The sequence below is a fragment of the Ochotona princeps genome, chromosome 22 (assembly GCF_030435755.1).
Source record: "Ochotona princeps isolate mOchPri1 chromosome 22, mOchPri1.hap1, whole genome shotgun sequence".
NCBI lineage: Eukaryota > Metazoa > Chordata > Mammalia > Lagomorpha > Ochotonidae > Ochotona > Ochotona princeps.
In genome coordinates, this window is record NC_080853.1 from 29,273,001 (window position 1) to 29,296,139 (window position 23,139).

General features: G+C 46.1%; 1 protein-coding gene across 1 annotated transcript; it reads right to left on the minus strand.

Moving 5' to 3' along the window:
• Nucleotides 1–20,153: 20,153 nt before the first annotated feature.
• On the minus strand, nt 20,154–22,535 carry LOC131483030 (uncharacterized). Its single transcript, XM_058679898.1, has 2 exons — nt 20,628–22,535; nt 20,154–20,165 (listed from the first exon to the last, which is right to left on the minus strand). Exons 1-2 carry the CDS (start codon nt 22,533–22,535, stop codon nt 20,154–20,156), a joined length of 1,920 nt encoding a protein of 639 aa, XP_058535881.1.
• Between the last annotated feature and the right edge of the window lie 604 nt (nt 22,536–23,139).

Genomic DNA, 23,139 nt, shown 5'->3' on the forward strand with positions numbered 1-23,139 from the left:
ACTGATTCACATTCTTTTGAATCACTGCTATTCATGTAAATTCCAAGGACATTGAAGAGGAGGTTCACCGTGGCTCCACATTGCCAACCATCAACAAACCGAAGGTCACGGTGAGCCAAGCGTGGTTGGCCTCTGTATGCAAACTCTGCACCAGCAAACTGAACCCTTGGAGAACAAAATGGACTCTGAGAATAAACCGCGACTATACTGAACACACCCAGTTTTTATTCCCTTGTTACCCTCTCCAAAGCAATACCATGTACCTGCTTACGTAGCATTGACATTGCATTAGGTATTATAAATAACCTAGAGAGGATTTAAAGTGTTGGTCGATTTCTATGCCATGTCCTGGAAGGGACTTGAATATCTGTAGACTTTGATATCTGCACAGCGTTCCTGGAACAATCCAGCACTACACCAACGAATGGCCTTTCCCACATTCCAAGAAGAGCCGCAGACAGCATGGGGCTGGCGACAATGTGCCATCTCTGTCATCTGCAGTGGTCACCCAGTGCCCACTAAGGATGAAGACATGGGGCGGTGGAGAAAAGAAACGCAGAATCTCATTGCCAGACAGCTGACCCCCAGGCAGACAGGCTTTCTTCCCTAGAACCTAACTGAAGGGCTAGGGGGCAGTGGAAAGACACCGAAATTCACCGTGGCTGTGGTTTGCTGGCTGTTCATGGCAGGTGGCTGTCCAACCAGCATTCCAGGTAAGCAGCAGCTCAGTCTCAGGCCCTGAAAATCTCAGAATTTCCCTTGGTCAGGAGAAGGAAGAGTGTAGCCCTTCCAGGAGAAATCGGAATATACTGGGCTTAGGCTGACATCTTGTGGCTCAGCATGAAGTGAGCATGTGATCAAGAAATTATCCAGCTGACTGGAGAACAGCAGCCAGGGAGCAAAGGAAAAAACGCAACTACCCCTTTGGACAAGGTGATGCTATTCCTTAAAGGTTCATTTTATTTTTACTTGAAAGGCAAAGTTACAAAGAGAAAGAGAGACAGAGAGAAATCTTCCATCTGCTGATTCCAAATGGTCCCAACAGTAGCCGGGCTGATTCAAAGCCAGGAAACTCCTGTGTATGTGGGTGCAGGGGTCCGAGCCATCCTCTGCTGTTTTCCAAAGCCATAAGCAGTTGGCCAGCTGGGACTTGCCCATATTTGACACTGTTGCCAAATGTGGAAGTTTAGCCTACTAAGCTATGGTGCCAGCCCTGCTTGACTGCATTTTTAAAGGGTGTCTGTGAGAGAGACAATATTTAGCTATAGTAACTATGAATGTAAAATTTATTGTTGGCTGAAACAACAAGTGAAGGTAAGAGTTATAAAACTACATGTGACTTTAATTCGACTTTCAGTCTGTCCCCACTATCAGGCTCCTTCATGTAAAATGATCTGGTTTTCCATTAGTCAGAAAGTAATAAATTTTGGTGTCCGCCAGGACACTGGGGTGATTATAGCTCCCAATAATGTTATACACTATGTGAAGAGCTGGCTGGCTCTATATAAGGAAATGCACATGCTACTTGTTTGATTCTGTTAGTGTACATTGTAAACATGTGTTGAAATATTGCAGTTTATCTTACACAGTTATGCGATTATTCTGTGTTAAGCAAATTTTTTTAAAGATTTATTTACTTTATTACAAAGTCAGATATACAGAGAGGAGGAGAGACAGAGAGGAAGATCTTCCGTCCGATGATTCACTCTCTAAGTGAGCCGCAACGGCCGGTGCTGCACCGATCCGATGCCGGGAACCAGGAACCTCTTCCAGGTTTCCCACACGGGTGCAGGGTCCCAAATCTTTGGGCTGTCCTCGACTGCTTTCCCAGGCCACAAGCAGGGAGCTGGATGGGAAGCGGGAAATGGAGCTGCCGGGATTAGAACTGGTGCCCATATGGGATCCCGGGGCGTTCAAGGCGAGGACTTTAGTCGCTAGGCCACGCCGCTGGGCCCCCGTTAAGCAATTTTTAAAAAGATGTAACCATTCTGCAGATATCAATAGGTATTTTTTTGTGAATTTAATATTTTAAGCATTTTTTATTTCTGCAAGGTAAACCAAATTACATGTATTTTTTTACACATATAATTTCAAGTGTAATATTTCCCATATTACCATTTCCCCTACCATGCTTCCTGGACACCACCTCCTTCATCCTTCCTTATTTTTCCTTTTCTTTTCTTTTTTTTTAAAAATCTATTTTCAATCTATTTTATAAGCAGAGGCTTAATCCTGCACCCGGTAAAGAGCAGGTGTTTCTGCAGACCCTGGGGGAGCACTCAGTGCCCCATCATCAGCTGATGCCCTGGATGCAGGTGCTCTTCCCCTTTCTGGCTCCTGCTACAGGTGTATGATTCAGTTTCCAAAATGGAATCAACCTCTTTGATCTGCTTTCCAAGCACACAGTTGATTCCTCTAAACAGTTTCCCACAGGGTTGTGAACGGGATGCCTCTGATGCTTGTTAATAACAAGAGGAAAGAACACTGTACAAAGAGGAAACTTCAAAACACAATCCCAGCTTCTATTTTCCCATCCTCTTTACTACAGAAAAATGTTTTCAAACTCATTTTCATTGGTTTAAGGCCACTATAACCCTCATTCCACATAGTACAGTGAATGAATGGAAAAGCCAGGATCTAAACACGTATAACTTCCAATCTATGTTCTTGTCATTATACATTTTTAAGTGAAAATTTAAAAATAATGTTTAAATTTTGAGAGAAGGAGAGACAGTCAGGTAAGAGAGCGTCTACCCACTGGTTCTCGTGCTGATGCCCACAGAAGCTGGGGCTGGATATGGACTAAGCCACCAGCTTAGTCCACATCTCCCACGTGAATGGTAGGGATCCAGTTATTCTCATATCACCTTTGCTTCCCAGGGTCTGCATTAGCAGAAAGTTGGAACAATAAGTAATACAGGTTGATATTTAAGACACTCAGATCTTTTCAGAGTGGAGGTGTCAACGAAACAAAAGAAGGGAATTTTTGTTGTGGCTTTTGATGTTTTCTCTAAAATGACAAAATCAGAAGGCATGATTCATGGTCTCCAAAAGCTTCCTCAATTCAGTTCAATAGGAGATCAGACCTTTCTGAGCTCCTGAATTCTCCCTCCAGGGACTAGTGTCTTAGGGAGGTGATGGGATGCCTACGTTTTCTGTGGGGAAAGGCAGTCGCTATGAAAGCGTAGGATGTGTGACTGAAATACAGTTTTGTTGTTGCAAGCATAGCCTAACATGTTTATGGTTTGAAGTTGTATTTATTTACAAAGCCAGCCTTACCCTTTTATTTAGACGAGTGTGTTTGCATAGCTCCCTTACAAAAATGCCAGAGTTTCTAAATCCTGCTGCATACAGAGGATCTCTTTGATGAAGAAAGAATCAGCTGTCCTGTGGCACAAAGCCCATGCCCAACATTGTGGGGATTTTCCATTGGGTGGGATGTTGAAATCACTGTAGCTTCAAGCGTTCATCTGAGGGCCCTTCAGAAACAGTAATGGGATGCATCTATGATGAATAAACTATGCATGAATTTCAAAATATTTTTCACCAAAATAACCTTACGCTTCAATTCCATTTTCTGTGAACTTCTGAAGTCTCCTTAGTGTCTGTGTGTTTGTGAAAAACGACATTTCCCACAGCCTCCATGAGTTGCACAGTTTGATTTTTATTTGATTTGACCACAGTTGCAAAAATATTTCATCTCTTTCTGTTCATAATCCAAGCATGTTTCTCCGGCAATCAAACACACATAGCGTATATTATTTCCTCCTAGGGGAGCTATAAGGAAGTTAACCAAGGCTAGGGAGAAAAACTTCTGCTTCATGATTCACACTGAAAGATGTGTTGGAGGTGATAATGGTACTCACTGACAAGTTAATGATGTTTAAACTGAGAAAAAAGCTGAAGGTTGGAAACAAGTGGCTATCTGTTCTTAAGATGTTAATTCAGAGCCCTGTGAACATTGGAGAAGCAAAGACCAGTGCTGTGTCTCTGCCCCTTAGACAGGCACGCACCTGAGGACCAGTAACATGTCGCCTCCTCCGGAGCTCTCTCGTGTATTGTAATGCGTAACTCTGTGTGTGACCTCCTTCCACTTCTTTGGCTTTTCTTCTTTTTTTTTTTTTTAAAAAAAAAAGATTTGTTTCTTTTTATTGGAAAGTCAGATATACAGAGAGGAAGATCTTCTGTCCATTGATTCACTCCCCAAAGCAGCCGCAATGGCCGGAGCTGAGCCGAACCAAAGCCGGGACCCCGGAGCTTCTTCCAGGGCTCTCACATGGGTGCAGGGTACCAAGGCTCTGGGCATCCTGGACTGCATTCCCAGGCCACAGGCAGGAAGCTGGATGGGAAGCAGGGATGATGGAATTATAACCGGTATCCAGATGGGATCTTGGCACGTGCAAGGTGAGGACTTTAGCCGATAGGCTACCATGCTGGGTCCCCTTCTTCCACTTCTAAGACAGAATTTACTTGGGTCGATCTCTCTCTCAGTATTTACCATAATATATGAATTTATATGATTTATCTTTGTATATTATCAAGAATATGGATGGATAATAACTTTTAGCATTAATGAGAACATTGGAAATTATTATAACTTCAAAGAATAATCAGCTATATTTGGTAAAGCTGTGAATTCATGCTACCCACAAAATTGCCCTCATAGTTTTCCATGTATGTAAAATGATGATAATCTTCCTTCAAAGGGTTAATGTGAGGATAAAAAGATTTAAAAATCACTTTGAATGAAAATTAAATAGCTCCCAATAATCGGTGGAATTGTAGTGGTACCCTTGTTACTACTGTTAGTTTTCTGCCTTTGAAAAGCTCTTGCCATCTGCCAGGGGACATGCTGATAAACGCTTCTAAAAATGACTGTAACCACCACAAAAGTTTCAAAGAGCCTAAATCTTAATAAAAATGCAGTTGATAAAGATATGCTAAAGTCATACAATTAATTTATAAGTTATATTTATGAATATAGATAACTGTTTAACATGAAACAATTTGTGAAGAATCCTCAATTTAGGATACCAATTATATGTAGGCCATAAATGTGTGAACAGTATTGTATGTTTTTAGGGATAAATACATTAGGAGAAAAATCTGAAGGTTGTATTTAATAATTTCCCCAAGTTGAGGGAGTTATCTTCAGTAGGGAGAGAAGGGTCTATGAACAGGGATAAAAAGACCAGGGCTTCAGATGGGTTGAAAATGTTTGATTTCCCATGCTGAATAGGGTAGAAGTAGGTGTTAGTTGTTTTAATAACTTTCGGTAAATATCCTTTCAGTAAATACATAGTCCAGTAAAACAGAAAAGGCAACAAGTAGTGAGATGAATGAATAAAAAGTATGTCCATAAACCGATTTCCACCTGCACATTTGTTGAGAGAACTAGCTGTTTATTCACTCAGAAAGGCCCCTGGGCATCACTGCAAATGTTTGAGGTAATGATGTCTTGATTAGCTTAAATCTGCTCAAGAGTTGAAGAGGAGAGAAATCCAAAAGGAACGTGAGAACTCCTACAGTGAGTGTTCACTGCTGGCTGCTGATGGGATTAATGAAGGTGAGATGATAGCTTCAAGGCTGAGATCTCGGTGAAGCCAGCTTTCCATTCTGCGCTGTGCTCCCTGGTGCTCCCCTGGCCTGTGGGCCCTGGTGCTCCCCTGGCCTGTGGGCCCTGGGCAGGGCTGGAGGTGTGGTCATGCACACATGCCAACTTTATTCTCGAGGTGGTCGGTCTGCCTGTTCTTGATTGAGTGCATAGGTTCATAATTTTTTTTTCCTCTTACAAAATGTAGATGGGGTTCAATTACAACTATCTCTGTCTAGTCATCCAAACAGGCTTTTATTTAGGGGATACTTCCTAGTCACCCAGCACACCATAAGACACTGACTTATTTCCTCTAAATCTTATACAGTCCTCCGTCCCATTCCCACCAACCCTGCTTTAATGTCAAAGTATTTCTGCTTTCTGTATTTTAAAATGCTTCCCCCTGAAGTTTTTTGCAACAACCTATAATACAGAAAAAAAACTGTCCGCCACACTTAATACCAAAAACATCAAAGAGCATATTGTTAGGAACGTAGCAGACAAGTTGTAACTGAGCTCAGCTTCATTTTTCCACTCCGCTTTGGCAATGGGCTAATTGTAAAAGCCCTCCTGTGATCTTCGACACCATGACTTAACTGCTGGAGCTCATGAAATGCAGGGGAGTTCATGCGGCTCTGGTTGAAGGAACATTTCCAAAGTGTGACTGGGGTTGCCAGGGCTGTGGTCTTGTCACGTGACTGCACTGGGTTTCTGAAATGGAAAGTTGCCTCGGGACAGTCTCTGTAGTCACGGTGAGTGTTTGCTTGTTTGTCTACCTGCATCGGTTCAAGTTTCTCCCCAGGACGGCGGTAGAAAAGTCCGATTTTGAACAACTGAGTTGTGATGGATCACCCGGTTAAGGAATCTACAAACTTCCCCTTGAGGGTTGGGTAGCAACTACATTCCACTTTCCAGATAATACTGTTTGCGTGGTAGCTGCTGGACTTAGTATCTGTAGTGCTTTAGACATTTATGGGCAGTGAATCAATGTACGGGAAGCACTCTTACAGTGGATCCCTTTTCATTAAAAAAGATTCAGTGCAAGGTCCAGACTTGAAGCAGTGCCTATTTGAGCTGCTGGCACTACACACAGCAGCTTTACCCACTATACCTCAGCAGTGCCCCTGAATTCTGTTAATCACATCGAATTCTAGTAAATTGTTTATTGAACACCAACATGAATACTGTTGTGTGCAATGGTATGAATTTGAAAACTGAGCAAATGAAGTAAATATCAATTCTAGGATTTCTATAAGGAGAAAAGAATGACTGAATCAGTGAAAATCAAGATGTGGTCTGTGGACCACAGCTGGACAATGCAGGTTTTGTGTCTTATCTGAGATAGGATTAACATGGCACTCGACAGCAGGTGTTTAGACACCTTCCTGGCAGCCTGGCTGTGCCACTGCCTGACCGAATGGCCTGTAGAGTAATCAGATGTTGTCCAACTCACATGGTGAACCCTGTATACAATGTGTGATGAATCGGATATAGGCAGTCTACATATCTATCAGCTGAAACTACACATCATAGTATCCTGACCCATTGGTAGGGTTGGGTGTCAGTTAAAAAAAGCCTGATTATAGGAATATCACAAACCAAGGGAGCTCTGTCATTATTGAACATAGCAAGGTAATATCTTACAATGATTTCCAAATTAAGAAGTTTCTGGGCTCGGTGCGATAGCTTAGTGGCTGAATCCTCACCTTGCATGGGCCGGGATCCCATATGGGTGCCGGTGAGAGTCTCGGCTGCTCCACTTCCCATCCAGCTCCCTGTTGTGACCTGGGAAAGCAGCTGAGGATGGCCCAAAGCCTTGGAACGCTGCACCTGGCCTGGGAGACCCAGAAGAAGTATCTGACTCCTAATTCAGATTTGCTTGGCTCCAGCCATTGCAGCCATTTGGGAAGTGAATCATCGGGGCAGAAGATCTTCTGTCGGTCTCTCCTTCTCTCTGTAAATCTGACTTTATGAAAGTAAATAAATCTTCGATACAACAAAAAAGTTTGTGACAGATTATGAATCAGTATAAGACTTGTTATTAAAAAATGAGTGAGATAATTCCTGTTAAAATTAAAGAGGGAAATAGTAGAATAAACGCATTCCATGGAGGATAATAAACTGAATTAAGATCTTTTTTTTTGTGGACAGGAATGTGGAGGCTGGTGAAAAACAGTTGCGCATTTGCATGAAGGCGTGTGGTTGTTGGGGAAGAATATTTGACCTGGGAAATAAACTCAGTGTGTTTCTGCGAGGTAAGTAGTCAGTGCAATGTTGGCTTGAAGATGAATGTGAACAGTCACTCACTCTTGCTTATTCATTCAAAACTTCGGGGGATTTGGTGATTTTAATACTGTCTTCCAAAGAATTAGTTCAAAATATCTTACCATAGCAGATAAGCTCAAAGGACAAAGACCCAAATTAGAAGGCTGGAAGAGCCAGATCCCCTCAGAGACGTCTCACTGCTTGGTTCGGTTGTCAGTGAAGTGCAGGTGACACTGATATCACATACATGGCACAGTTTGCCACTATAAACCTTCCCAATTTGATAGAACATGTTGTATCCAAAGAAGAAGAAGAGGAGGAGGAGGAGGAGAGGAAGAAGAACATGTGGGGAGGGCAGAGGTGATCTGTGTTAGGAGTCCACAGCAGGAGAAACAGACTGAGTTTGCCCCCTGGATTTTCTTTCTTTTTTTTTTTTTTAAAGATTTATTTATTTATATTGGAAAGTCAGATATACAGAGAGGAGGAGAGACAGAGAGGAAGATCTTCCATCTGTTGATTCACTCCCCAAGCAGCCGCAATGGCCGGAGCTGAGCCAATCCGAAGCCTGGAGTCAGGAGCCTCCTCCAGGTCTCCCACACGGGTGCAGGGTACCAAAGCTTTCGGTTGTCCTCGACTGCTTTTCCAGGCCATAAGCAGGAAGCAGGGATGGGAAGCGGGTCTGCCGGGATTAGAACCGGTGCTCATAGGGGATTCCAGTGCATGCAAGGCGAGGACTTTAGCAGCTAGGCTACCACAGTGGGTCCAGCCGCTGAATTTTCAAAGGAAGACGGGAAGAGGGATTGTCTGCTGAAAGAATGTCTGAAAGAACTTATTTGCCAGTTCAGTCAATATGAGTATGAAACTTTTAGAAAAGGTAAAAACTTTATAACCTGTTTTCGGATCCGAACCTAACGCTGCCATGGGGTAGTGGTAGCTCGGTGGAGGTGTGGGGTGGTGGATATTGGAGTAGGAGGTTGTGGGGAGGGGTGGGTGGTTAGGTCTCTGCTCAAAAGGACAGAAATTTTTTTTTTAAAAAAGAAACAGTTGAAAAAGCATAAAAAAACCCCCAAGAGGATAGGATTCAAGTTCCATATTAGTGTCCTAAGTTGGAAAGTTTGTGTGGTTTTCCTTGTTGCCTGCACTGCAGAAAAACTCGTCCTTCAGAGAGCGAAGGTGGCCACCCGAGACCGACCTTTGAGCGTCAGTCACAGGGTCCTGCAGCTTTCATGGCCTAAATGGATATTTACAAGGAGGACCTCCAACTCAAAGGGTCTCTTGAGTGCTTACACTGAAACTGAAAATGTTTACTACCATGTCTCCAAGACAAACTCAAAGTGCTCCGGGAACCCGGGTGCGCTGTGGCCACGGCCATAGCCCCGTGCCATCTGCTACTTCCGGAGGAGGGACGGCCTTGACTCGGGTGCCCCTGACATCAGGATGTTCCTCCAAATGCCGAGCCAGGTCTTTCTCCCTGGAGGAAGCCCATTCTTTGGCCCCTCTCCTCAGCTGTGGGAACAGAGAACCTTCTAGCACACCAGGCAATGCTAGGGGTGCAAGAGCAAAGGACCTAGGCTGGCAGTTAAGGCTCAGATGTTGCGACCTGTTGCCCTGTTACGGACTGAACAGGACCCGTGTCCCTAAGCTTGAGCACCTGTTTAAATCCCAAAGTTTTAAGTTAATGTTTAACAGGTTGAAGTTGGCAGCTGGTGGATTCAGGTGATGACTTGATGCGAGTATGATGAAGGAAGAAGGTCTGGGAAGTGAGGTTGCTGGGAGATCTCGGGTCATGCCCTTTACCCTGGGAGGAAAGACTTTGGGGGTCAGCTATTTATCGGAGTTCGTCTCCTCTCTCTGCCTCCTGACTCTCTATGGACTCTGCTCCTTACCTGCTTTTCCATGGCCAGCCTCCCCCAGGCCCCAGACAGAGGAAACAGCATCATGTTCAACCGCGAACCTTCCGACAATAAGCTGAAATAACCCCTTCCCTCAACACCCCCACTCCCAAGGAACTCCTCTGAGACCTTGCACAGCAGCAGCGAGCTGGCTAAGGCAGGCTCGATCGCCGTGGCACAGCTGGGCGGCAGTGGCAGGGGCTGAAAAGCACCAGCACAGGAGAGCCACACAGCACCACTCTGTGACCGTAGAATGGCAGGAAAAACAAAAATGAGGTCACTTTTAAGTTTAATGGAGAGGGAAACATAAAAATTGTTCAAACCGCAATATTGCTCAAATATTTTCCTCCCCGTCAAAATATCAATAGTGCTTATGTGCTTTCAAATCGGCTTGGAGCTTCCGCACCTGTCACCTTCTGGGTAAGCTTGAGAAACGTACTGATGTTCCCTCCGCCCCCAACTTCCGGACAGTATCTAGTGCGGAACAAATCCTTGCTTCCTGGAATGTTCTAGAAAATGATCTCATAAGCTGAATGTCCAAAGTTTTCCTGATTTCTGTCACCTGTCAGAGCTCATAGTTCCACCTGATAAATAGTCTCCCTAATTATAATGAGTCCACAAGCCAGACCTGCTCAACCACAGGTTGCTTTCCTTAGGGGCTTTGCTTGCAAGGTGTTGACGGGAATGGGGCCCAACCAAGATCCGGCTGAAGATAGTCCATGCCTTCATTGTTTTGTGCTAGAGATCTTGAGTCAGTGAGAATGTTGACCTGAGACTTCTTTGTGTGTAGCTGTTGAGTGTCAGGTGCACTCGGCTAGGTCATGAGTTAATGTACAGCCAGCCTTTAATAGCTTCTTGCAGGTTCCTGTGTGTGTTAATTATTAAGTCATTTAGTAATTTGGTTTCTGTAATCAGATTTTCGTTGTTCTTCGTTGTTTTCTTTTGTTTTCTGTCTGAATACCAGTTTTCCATGGCTTCTGTGCTTGTCTATTGTCCTGTTTACAATTTGTGCATAGGAAGTGAGACCCTCCAAGCCCACTAAAATCTTAGCCACACTTTCAAGTGGGTGGCGCAAGAACTGCCCAGCCATTTCCTAACGTGTTGGGAGACCAACAGTTGGGAACACCTTCCCTGCAGGTTCCCACCCGACAATGAGGGGTCAAGGAATGCTTCAAGTCCTCGAACCCTTCACAGACCTTTGGTGTCCTTTCAAGAGGCACCCCAACTCCCAGCTCTTCCCCAGGGGGTGCTTCCCCCTGCCGCCTTCTTTCGATGCTCACCTGGTCACTTTACAAGTACCACTTCTCTGTCTGCTACAGGCTGGCAGTTTCCAAAATTGGATGAGAAACATTAGCTGACACGTTTTAGAACCCCAACAGATCCCAAGTAGAATAAACACAGAAACATATACATAGATATTTTACAGTTGGGTTGTTGCAGGTAAAGAGATGAAAAAACCTATAAAATACCAAAAGAAATTAAAAAAAGCAAACTCCTGTACAGAAGGAAAAAAAAAAAAAAACGCCAGTGAGTGATTTGGCATCAAAACAAGGTATCCCAAAATACATTTAGCATATTCTAAATTCTAAAACAAAATCTTGCCAGCAATGACTTGATAGTCAGGAAATCTGTCATTCCAAAAACCCAAGGAGCAGTAAAGACATCCTTAGATAACAAGTGGGAGAGTTCTTTGATACCATCTTTGTCTAATTAGAAATGTCAGGGGAAACCTTTCACCTCAAAAGCAAATGATGTCCAACAGCCCGCGGGAGAAATGGTGGAGGATTAGCCAATTGAGCCCTCGTGCTGGTGCCTAACATAAATTTATAAAATCAGGAATGAGAGAGGGGGGCACAGCACTACTAATACAGTTAAAATTAGGATTAGAATATAATGAAATATTGTTAACAACTTTATGCCAATCCATTACACACTTTGAAAAAAATTGATGAGTTCCTCAGAAGGAACCAATTACCAAAGCTGACTGGAAGAATAAATGATGTGACTAAGTTCTTAACAAGTAAAGAGACCAAAGTAAGTAATTGTAAGCTCGCTACAAAGAAAACCTTATTCTCAGACGACTTCATTAGTGAACTCTGTCAGATATTTAATGAACTGCTCCAAATCTTACAGATTTCTCCAGGAAACAGCAGAGAAGGGAACACTCCAGCTCATGCTATCGGGCTAGTGTTCACACGGATGCGGTGTAAACAGAGATATTGTATGGAAATAAAAACAAGGATCAGTATTCCTCACAGACCTGGGCGCAAGGATTTTTTTAAAAAGATTTATTTTTATTGGAAAGGCAGATATACAGAGATGAGGACAGAGAGGAAGATCTTCCGTCCAATGGTTCACTCCCCAAGTGGCCACAACAGCTGGAGCTGAGCTGATCCAAAGCCAGGAGCCAGGAGCTTCTTCTAGGTCTCCCACACGGGTGCAGGGTCCGTCCTCGGCTGCTTTCCCAGGCCACAAGCAGGGAGCTGGATGGGAAGTGGAGCTGCCGGGATTAGAACCGGTGCCCATATGGGATCCCGGCACGTGCAAGGCGAGGACCTTAACCACTGTACCATCGTGCCGGGGCCCTAGACACAACAATTATAAAAGAATGATAGAGAACTTGGATCCAGCAATGTAGAAAAGCATCATGAGCCATGGTCCAATAGAATCTAATCTCAGGATGACAAGCTAGGTTTATCAGGCAAAAATCAATTAACATGCCCTGTTAATAAAACTATGTGATTAACTCATGGACGAAGGAACAGCATTTTTTAAAAATTTAATATTCGTACATAAGAAGACTTGTACACAACAGGTTAACACAGCAGAGCTATAAACATTCTGAATTTTACCTGAGTTTTAGCTGAGTTTGGATGAGTGAGAGCCCCTGCTGGCCTGATGGCACAGCTCCTGCAGGGCAGGGCCGCCTGGAGTTCTGCCTTGCGCCTCTGCACACAGCCATGTGTTCAGGGATGGGGACCCACCCCAACCCGGGGATGAATCTATGCAGGGATGAACCCAAAAGCCCCTGTAGCATCTCTGCTGGGCTCAGGCGAAGGCACGGTTTGCTTTCAAGATTCAATAGAAAGACATAAATGACAGAGAGATCTTCCATCTGCCAGTTTCCTTCCCAAATAGAAGCAACGGCCAGGGCTGATACAGGCAGCAGCCAGGAGCCCCAAACTCCATCCCCATGTGGAAGCATGGATGCAGGTGGCTGGGCTGGTCTCTGCTGCTTTCCCAGGGCATTAGCAGGAAGCTAGATTGGAGGGGGATCAGCCAGAACACCCACCAGCACTTCCATAACGGGATGCAGGTGTCACAAGTGGCGGCCTACCTTGCAGGTGCCACAAGTGGCGGCCTACCTTGCAGCATGACAACGCCGGCCCCTGGCCAGTGAGTTCTAAGTGCATGTCCTCTGGGGTAGTTTCTGGAAGAGTCTTTTTTTTTTTTTTCCTACTTTCTTCTTTCATAAAGAAACCACAGAGAAATCATTTAGGATTGGAAGGAAGATCATTATCTGTGTCTCTACCTCCCTTTCTTTCAAATAAGATAAATAAAAATTGGAAGAAATGACAAAGCTAAAGCATTTATAAAAGTAATGAAATTTAAAAAAAAATAAAAACCAGGAATTATCCTGCAAGGAATTCAAAGATCTGGGCTTGAGTGGTCAGTAGTGTGGGCCGTCAAGACCCTGCGCCAATCACCTGACTCCCAATCAGGGACCAGGGCTCCAGCAGGACGGCGCTGGGTCTGCAAGCAGTGAACTGCCAGAAAACCACAGCTTTGCTGAGATCCTACCATCCCCTAGACACCTGTCTCTATTTCTCTGTATTTCAAGTACAACTTAAAAAGAACAAGGGAGGGAAGGAGAGAGATAAGAGGTGGGGGAATGAAAGAGAAAGGAAGGAAATGAAGAAAAGAGAGGGAGGGAAGGAATGAAGAAAGAGGAAAAAGGATGAAGAAAAAGGCAAGCAGAAAGGAATAGAGGTCTAGAAAGATGAAGAAATGGGCTAGGTTTGTGCTGCCATCCAGTGGTACAGTATGAGCGTTACATCTTCTTTTAAAAATGAGCTGAGCCATAGATGCGGCTTAAGGGAGGGTTATGTAGGAGATCTGAGAACTGGAAACTGTTCTCAGAAATTCTCCCGTGTCAGGATTGTGCCACAGCGAGGCAGTGTACTAGGCTGTTGTTTGTGATCCCAGCAGTCTGTGTGACCTTGGATGTGGGTCACTCGGATTCTAGGCCCAGGCGGGGGAGCCAACAGTTTAGAATGGGCAAAGGATCTGAACACTTTTTTGAAAGATGAAATACAAATGACCAACAGACACGTGAAAAAAAAAAAAAAAAAAAACACCTCGGGATCACCAGGCATCAGGAAGTTGCACATAAAAACCACAATGAAGTTTCACCTCATCCCAGTTAGAATGGCTATCATGCAAAAGTCAGAACCACTGGGTGCTGGTGAGGGTGGGAGAAGTATCCTACTACGCCGCACTGCTGGCGGGGACGTCCTCCGGTGGCGGCCTTTAACGACTGTTACGCAGGACACTTCTTTCCAGCATGCACACACGTCATTTAGTGGAACTTCACCTGCTGAGTGAATCTCTAGAACAGGGTAAATGTTTGCTGAAAATGTCTCTTTAGAAAAGCAAAGAAGCTTGTCCCAAGCATCCATTTCTATCTTTAAAAACACAAGACAGACAGAGTGGGAATACATACCTTGGCTTTGTTGGCTTTTGTTGAACTGCTCTAAAATGCCAAACGAACATAATGGAATGTGTCTGACAAGCGTGTTATAAGGTTTTAAGAAGCAAGTATTCAGTGGCTCTAGGAGCTGTAAAATACTATGCAGATGTCATGCCCTATTCTGTTTTCAGAATAATTCCATACTGCTGGGCTGGTGAGTCCTTTAGTGGCGTGGTTAGGAAACATAACAAAAGCACTCTGGGTTTGGAATTGTTTTTCTTGAGACTCATTTTGAAATATAGGACTATTCGGGATTTTAGATTAAGTTTCAGGATTTTGAGATTCAAAGAAGGAGAGGAGGCAACTAACCTAAGACGACTTCATTTTAGGGGGGAACAGATTGGAAGGGAATTTGGAACTAGGCTTTACCGCATGGAAGCAGCAGGTAGAGTTCCTTTTAAGCAGCCTGTAGAACAAGTTTGAGGACTCTGATAAGGTGGGCAGGACATTTGCAGAAAGACTCCTGGGTAAAATTTACAGTGCATTTTCTTAGCAGTTAGCAGTGTCCCCAGGTGCAGGGGTGAGGGTGGGGGGCTTTCTGGGGACAGTAAGTATTCCAGTAGTCTCTAGATGAACTGCTTGTACTCAGTTTCATCTGGGGTTTAGGCCCAGTGTTCCAACCAATCCAGGTTTTTAATACATCTATAGAAAGAAAAAGAACCTTAGATGTGACACGGACAAGACCCCCACAGGGAAATAGAAACAGGGATTGGGGATGCTGCCCGTCTCCATGGCTACTTCACGCAGAGAGAGGGAAGCTGGGTGGGGGAATGGTGCTGACATCAGTGAGCAGTGGCTGGAATTAGACATCTTAGCAGGATGGGTGATTTCCACGTGGGTCTGAGTGATGTTCTGGACCGTTGAACCAATGAACTATTTCAATAGCTGCAGTGAGAATGGCCCAATGGTTAAAAAAAAAGAGAGAGAGAAGGAAACTTGCTATGGACATGAGGAGGGATGGGAGCCAAGGTAGCCAGGAAGGCTTTTGCAACCAGTTTGACGAGTCAGACATCTGGGTGCTCTGTTAGCTAGAGAGCAACATCAAAGATCAAGATAGGACTGATTGAGCTAAAAGCAACATTCACCGTTTGGTTCACTCGCCCAAGCACTGAGGGCCTGTGAGCAGCTGTAGAGGTTTCTCGTGGTTCATCTGGGTTGCTTCTGTGGATATCAAAGACGAATATCACAGAACAGAGAGTTAAACATGGAGTACAGAGAGCGTGGAGGAGCTTGGGAACAAGACAGGGAAGGTGATTTTGCCATTGACCTTGAGGGGAGACATGCTAATGAACCCAGTGAGCCAGCTGCTTTAAAGGACCACTCTTCTTGACCATTATTCCACACAGCTCAGGAGAGATACCGCCCAGGGCTGGGGGTCTGGCAATGCAAAATCAGCTTTTGCTAGAACTGGGGCAAGGTACAGTCTTCAGTGGTCAGGACAAGATCATGGGGCTTTCCAAGGTCAGACATGGGAGGAGACGATCCAAGGATTTGTGAGCAATTGTTCTGTCAGTGTCTTCTGGAACAGCAGTGCAGTGAAGGGACGAGGGTATTGTGGTTTGTAATCCCAACCTCTTCAGGGCCTCACCCTGGTAATCTTCCTGGGTCCTGGTGAGTTTTGACCTGGGGAAATGAGTCTGGGCACAAAGCTTAACTGTTTAGTAGCTATTGTAGCTGAAGTGACCCAGTAAGACCTACTCCAACTGCACTGAAGTGGCTTGGGATTGAGGTTTCAATGGAGAGAAATCTGTAACAGGCATTTTTGGGGGATGTAATGGGACCGCTTTCCTTCCTTCCTTCCTTCCTTCCTTCCTTCCTTCCTTCCTTCCTTCCTTCCTTCCTTCCTTCCTTCCTTCCACAAAAGTGTGCTCACATTGATAGAGTCTATGTTGAGAAATAAAATGTAGACTTTTAGTGTTCATCTTTTTCATTTTCCTACAAGCTTTGTGGGAGTTTCCTCATATAACTTTCTTCTTTTTTGTGTGTCTGATTCAGTAAAATGGAGTGATATTAGAAAAAGAAAAAAGAATTGGGATTATTACAGAAGATGTTTAATAATAATGACAATAACAATAATAATAATAATATAGTATTTAGCTCCTGACATAAAAGATAGGCCCACTCACCTTTTCTAAATTGATCAAATCTCACCCCCTTCCAGGCAGTGCTGCTCTGAGCAGAGTAGGTGCATGGTGCCCCCATGTGCCTACCATCTGCCTCCCACTCCCGTTTGCTCTGTCACTCTAAGTTTGCATGTCAAACCCCTACTCCTACCTGCACCCCTCACCCACTGTGCTTGCTATTGGGAAACGGGGTGAAAGCCAAGCCAAGGGTCTTCTGCCCACTGAGCTCAGGTGAGCAGGGGTTGGGCGGGGAGGAAGTGACATGAACAGTGCTGAACCCCAGGAAGCAGAGGCTGCAGCCAGAGGCAGGATCCCGGTGGGAGGGCGACGACCAAGGAGCAGGCAGGGGTCAGAAGGGAGGGATGCCAGGGGGCATCCTTGTGGAAGCTGATGACGCTCCGCTCAGCTCATTCTCAGGTGCTCTGGAGGAGGAGGGGGAGGAGGAGTGGGCAGAGAGGGAGCTGGGCAGGTGGCTCTGCATCCTCGCAGAGTGTGGATGCCAAGAGCATTACCGGCTAGCTCTGGGCTCCCCAGACCCCACAGAGACTCCCGAGCTTGATGTCCCCCCAGGTGGGCGCTGCCTGGTGCCGGGTGTTCTTCCCAGAAAGATGAAATGTAAGGAGCCCACGAGCACACGGGGGATGCAGGTGAGCTGCCCGGAAGAGGGGTCTGGATGCCTGCCTCCTTTTTCTCTCAAGGAGCATCCAGGATTTGCACGTGGAACGAGCCTCCTTTGCTCACAGAGCCCTCCCCCAGGCTGTGTACACAAGGCAAAGTCCCTACCTGCCCCCCCCCACCCCACCCATCCATGTCATAGTGGCAGAGTCCCACTATGACATGGCTCTGCCACTATGACATGGCCCAGAAGCAAAGGCCAGCAATGTCCTTGCCCAGAGTCTGCCCCAGGCTGCATGATGTTGAGAGTTCAGCAGGAACACCCCTCTTGACAATAGAACTTTGCTCCGGGAAGGGCGAGGGACCCAGCCAGTGTGCCCACTGCCTTGTAAGGTCTCCCCAGGAGGCTGACACTCAGGTGCTTCGGCTAAGCCTCTGCATGCTGTGCCAGAGTCCCTGCTGCTCTGCTGGTGATGCAGCTCTCTGTCAAAGCACCTGGGAAAGCAGTGGAGGATGGATCATTGTGTGGTCCATCTGTACGCACTTGGGAGACCCACAAAGCTCCAGACTCCCAGCTTTGGACCAACCTGACTTAGCCATTTGGAGAAAGAACCAGGAGATAGACTGTGTCTTTTGTCTCTCCTCTCTCTCCATCTTGTAATAAATAAATGTTTATAATAATAAGACAGCCTCTGCTTCAGATCCCGCTCCCTGCTAACAGCCTGGCAAGGCAGCACAGGCTGGCTCAAGACCTTGGCCCTGGGCACCCATCAGGGATAGCTGGGTCGAGTTCTGCTCTCCTGGGTGGGACTGAGCTAGCCCTGGCTGTTGTAGCCCTTTGGGACTCAAACAGTGGCTGGAAGAGTTCTCTTACTGTATCTCTTCCTTTTCCCTCTGCCTTTCATCCAAACAAAACAAAACAGTATAGAGTCTAACTTTTAGAAACACAGTCGGTAGCACAAGAGAAATATTCAACTTATTCCTGTGTCTAGCAATTTTTCATTTCAAATAAAGCCTGTCTTATTCTACTCTTTTTCTGAGGCTACGTTTGGCTTCCCCTAGACACTCAACATGATGTCATTTTCACTTATTTCACCAAAGCTGCCATCCTTCCTTTGCTAAGTGTCCTGCGTCTGAATCTCTCACTTTCAATATCTCAAGAATGTAAAGAAGCCGTACCTCTCTCTGCCCATCAGACAACACGCGACTTTAGCGCTGCGCAGATATGTGAAAATACAACATTCATCTTCCACCTGCTTACCCATTTTTTTTTCTAAAATAGATTTATAAATTCCACTCCCATCAAGGTCTGCACAGAAACCATGCTGTCTAGCTGTTAGCCCAGACCATGTGCGTGGGCCAGCCTTGTGTCAAAGGCAGGGCAGGGAGCGGACGGCTGGTGGCACAGCCTGCCTCCTCCGCCAGCTGCTTTCCTCGGTCACCATGGAGACTGGGTGTCAGTGGTTTCCTCCTCCTTTTATTTTTTTCCCCTATTCAACTAGGTAAATTTCATTCTTTTCAAAACCTTCAGAGGACAAGCCGGGAGAGGTGCATTCAAGCAAAGAATTATCAGTAGCAACAAATCAAGAATGCCAAATACATTTTAGTAAATTTTTAACCCTTTAACAGATGTTACATCCTTCAGAGATTTTGCTCATGATCCTTTTCAACACACAGTTCTTGTAATTTCATTCAAAATATCTGTCCAATCGGATCCATACCTGGAACTGAAGAAAAAAATGGTCATGTCACATTACCATTCACATGCAGCAACTGCAAGTTGGCCATCTCTAAATGCCGGGGCCACTGCGTGAGGATGGTTCTGTAAAGTGAAAAACTATTAGGAGAGAGCTGGAATTGAATCTTTTACATGGTTGCGCTCACCTCATAGAAGGATTTGCTTGAGCCACAGCTATCAATAAAGCCCTTGGGTCCCTGACACCCCCATGGAAAACTGGACTGAGCTTTAGGCTTTTGGCTTGGGGAACCCATCCATTTGGGTTTCTCATAGGAGGGCGTGCAAAGGCCGGGGTGACCACCTGTGAGAAACAGGGCTCAGCCTGTGTAGAGGCCGGAGGTAGAGCTAAGGGCCGCTCCCCAGGGCACAGAGCCTGGCACAGATGGAACTGAAGGTCAACAGTGCTAAGAGCGGACTCCTTGGGATGCTGGAATATACATGCTGGGGCCGGACAGGGGGCTGCCAGTCCCGCCCCACCCTAGCCCAGCCTGCTGCCGGCTTCCCCTAGTCACAGTGGTCCATCTTACCTTCTGGGGAGGTCCACCTCCTCCCACCCCTCCCTCCCACCTCTCTCCCCTGCCCCTCTCCCCTGCCCCTCTCCCCTACCTCTGTATTCTGTACTTACAACCTTGCTGGAATCCCCCACCCAGGTGAGATCAGCACCGTTTGTCTTCCCATGGCGATGCCTATTTGCTAGGGCCAACTCCATTGCACCTTGTCAAACTGTCATGTGGGGAGTCAAGACATTGTTATCATGTGAGGGACTCAACCCATGAGTATCATCAGAGTTTTTATTATAAGACCGTGTTTGGGATTATTTCAAAATAAAAAAAACCCAGAAAAATAAATCTTTAAAAAGTTAAAAAAAAAACCAGCATAATCTTAAGAATAATCTTAAAACAGTAATTTTTAAAAATAAATCTTAAAGAAAATCTTAAAACAGAATAAATCTTAAAAAAATCTTGAAAAACAAAATAATCTTAAAAACTTTCTTAAAGAAACATTATAATCTTAAAAATAATAAATCTTAAAAACATTAAAAAAATCTTAAGGAAACCAAATAAATTTAAAAAAATAATCTTGAAAACAGAAAAATCTTTTAAAAATCTTAAATAGCATAATCTTAAAAAAAATCTTAATAAAATTTAAAAAGTAAGCGTTAAAGAAACAATACATCTTAAAAAGGAATCTTGAAAAACAGAAAAATCAAAAATTATCTCAAAACAGAAAAAATAAACCTTGAAACAGAAATAATAAGAAAGTAAAATAAATCTTAAAATCAGAAATAAAGATGGTAATTTTTTTTTTTTTTTTTTTTTTTTAGTCAGGGCCTTGGCTGCCCTTCTGACTCCTGGGGGGCCACTTTCCTATTCCGGGGGCCAGTGCTTCTCCTTGGGGCTGGCTTGATACAACAGGCCCTAAGAAAGAAACCCGCGATGCGGCTACAGAGTCCCCTCTGGCCTTGCTGCTTTCTCCTGGTGGCAGCGTTGGCAGGGACGGTGGCTGTGGCGGCTGTGGCGGCTGTGGCGGCTGTGGCGGCTGTGGCGGCTGTGGCGGCTGTGGCGGCTGTGGCGGCTGTGGCGGCTGTGGCAGTGGCGGCTGTGGCGGCTGTGGCGGCTGTGGCGGCTGTGGCAGTGGCGGCTGTGGCGGCTGTGGCGGCTGTGGCGGCTGTGGCCCCAGCGCTGGCTGTGGTGGCGTAAGTGGTTCTTGTGGAGGCAACAGCACTGGTTGTGGCGGCAGCAGCAACCGTGGCAGATCTGGTGGTGGCTGTGGCGGCTGTGGTGGTTTTGGCAGTGGACTTGGCAGTACTGGTAGTGGATATGTTGGCTGTGGCAGTGGTGGTGGTGGTTGTGGCGTCTGGCTTGATGGTTGTAGCGGCTAAAGCAGCAATGGCTGTGGCACAGTATTTGGTGGCTGCGGCAGTGGCAGTGGTGGCGGTGGTGGCGGTGGTGGCGGCAGTGGCGGTGGTGGCGGCAGTGACGGTGGTGGCAGCAGTGGTGGCAGTGGTGGTTATGACAGTGGGCTTGGTGTTACTGGTGGTGGCAGCAGCAGTTGTCACCGTGGGCTTGCCGGTGTTGGTGGTGGCATCGGCAGTGTTTGTGGCGGTGGGCTTGCTGGTACCTGTGGCTGATATGACGGTAGTGGTGGCTTCAGCAGTGGTTGTATAGGCAGATTTGGAGCATGACTGCTGAGGCTCCCTTGTGGACTGTGCCTCAGTGAAGCTGTCAGTGCTTTGGGCACTGGGGATGCAAGGCGACCCCCCGGGGATTGTCTTGGGAGTCCAGCTGTGCCCCAGGCCCTTGTCGTCTTCCTCCAGCAGGCAGAGAGAATCACCCTCCTCCTTCTCGCCTTCTTCCCACTCCTCCTCCAGGAGGTGAAGAAGCACCAAATTAGTGACATCGACTTCAGGGCGAGCCTTGGGCACTGGCTCCCGGAGGCCCTGGGGCCCTACCAGGGACTGGGCTTCTGGAGGGCAACATTCAGCCCTTGTCTCTTGTATGGGATCCTGGGGTTTGGAGGAGCTGTGACTCCCCTCCAGCCTGGGCTGCACAGAGATGGATCGTGATCCCATGTTCTCCCCAGTGTTGGACTCTGAGATCTCTGATATTGCTTCTAGACCCCTGGGTCCCGGTGCAGTGGCATGGTTGTCTGGTAGCAGGCCGAGAGCTAAAAGATATCGCCTAGCTTCTGGGTCCCGGGGGGTGCCCATCAGCTGTACCTGAGTCCCCTCGTCCTCCTGGCTGGTAACCTGGCTGGTAACCTGGCAGTGAGTAAACCAGCAGTGTTTACATGCGGTGTTGGCTGTGGGCCTCTGGTCAGGATCCAGGGAAAGCAGGCAGGACAGGAGTTCCCGCAGGGGGCTGGTGGTAAACTGTGGCAGGATGTAACTATCTTCGTATATATTGGCCAAGATTTCTGAGTTATCGTCGCCATAGAAGGGTGTGGAGGCCGTGAGCATTGTGTATAATATCACCCCCATACTCCAAAGGTCAGCTTTGTATGCATCGTACGGTTTGGATAAAAAGAGCTCAGGGGCACAGTATTCAGGTGTCCCACAGAAGCCGGTGACCAGCTCCCCCTGCTCTAAGCGGGCACTCAGCCCAAAATCAGCGAGCTTCGTATTCATTTGGGCATCTAGTAATATGTTGGATAATTTTAAGTCTCTATGTGCCACCCAGTGGCTGTGACAGTACGTGATGGCAGACAAGACCTGCCTAAACAGAAACCTCGTCTCTGCCTCACCCAGACCGCCCTGGTGATGCACATAGTCGCTCAAGGTGCCCTTACCTGCCAACTCCATAACGAGGAAAACGTGTTTCCTTTTGTGTCTTACCTCCAAAAGGCGTATTATATGTTTATGACGTAAGCTGCGCATGATAGCCGCCTCACGCTCTGCGATTTTGGATGAATCAGCATCCCGCCTCATGATTTTGATCGCTACCTCCTTGCCCGTGGTGAAGTCGTGGGCCCGCTTCACCACACCGAAGGTGCCTTGGCCGATGTCGTCCAGAAAACAGTAACCTTGTAGGGACGGCTCATACTCATAGTGGCACAGCATGCTGCTGATTCCCCTAACTACTCTATCTCAACTACACTCTCTACCCTGACGATGGAACTACCTAATCTAGTGACCCTAACTACATTAGCTAGAAACACAAAAGGAGCACTCTGGGGCACTAACCACTGATCTGACTACTGGTAACACTAACTAGGTTCTCTCTGCTCAAATATTACCCTGCAAGACTAGCTCAAGAGAATGGGAAAACAAGAAAGAGCAAAAGCGAGGCCCTGGCTGCTCTAACCCTGCTCGGTCCCTGTCATTCTGCTACCTGCCTCAAAGTTGGGGCGCTTCAGGAAACCAATCTACCTGCAAAAAAAGACCAACGGGACAAAAACAACAAAGCGGGGGAAAAAAACAAACTAAAACAAATTGGGAACAACCATAAACTAAATAAAACCAGAAACCAACCAACCAAGAAAAAGATTCAAGGCCACCAGCACCAGTCAATTGACTGTGGCTTTTTTGGGCAGGTATTCACTCCACCGGGAATCAGAAGCTTCCTGGAAAAGCAGATAAAAATGAGGCCCGCACAGCAGCTATATATACACTTTGAGGATTTTATCATAATAGAGTCCCCTTATGAAGTCATGGCAAGAAATCA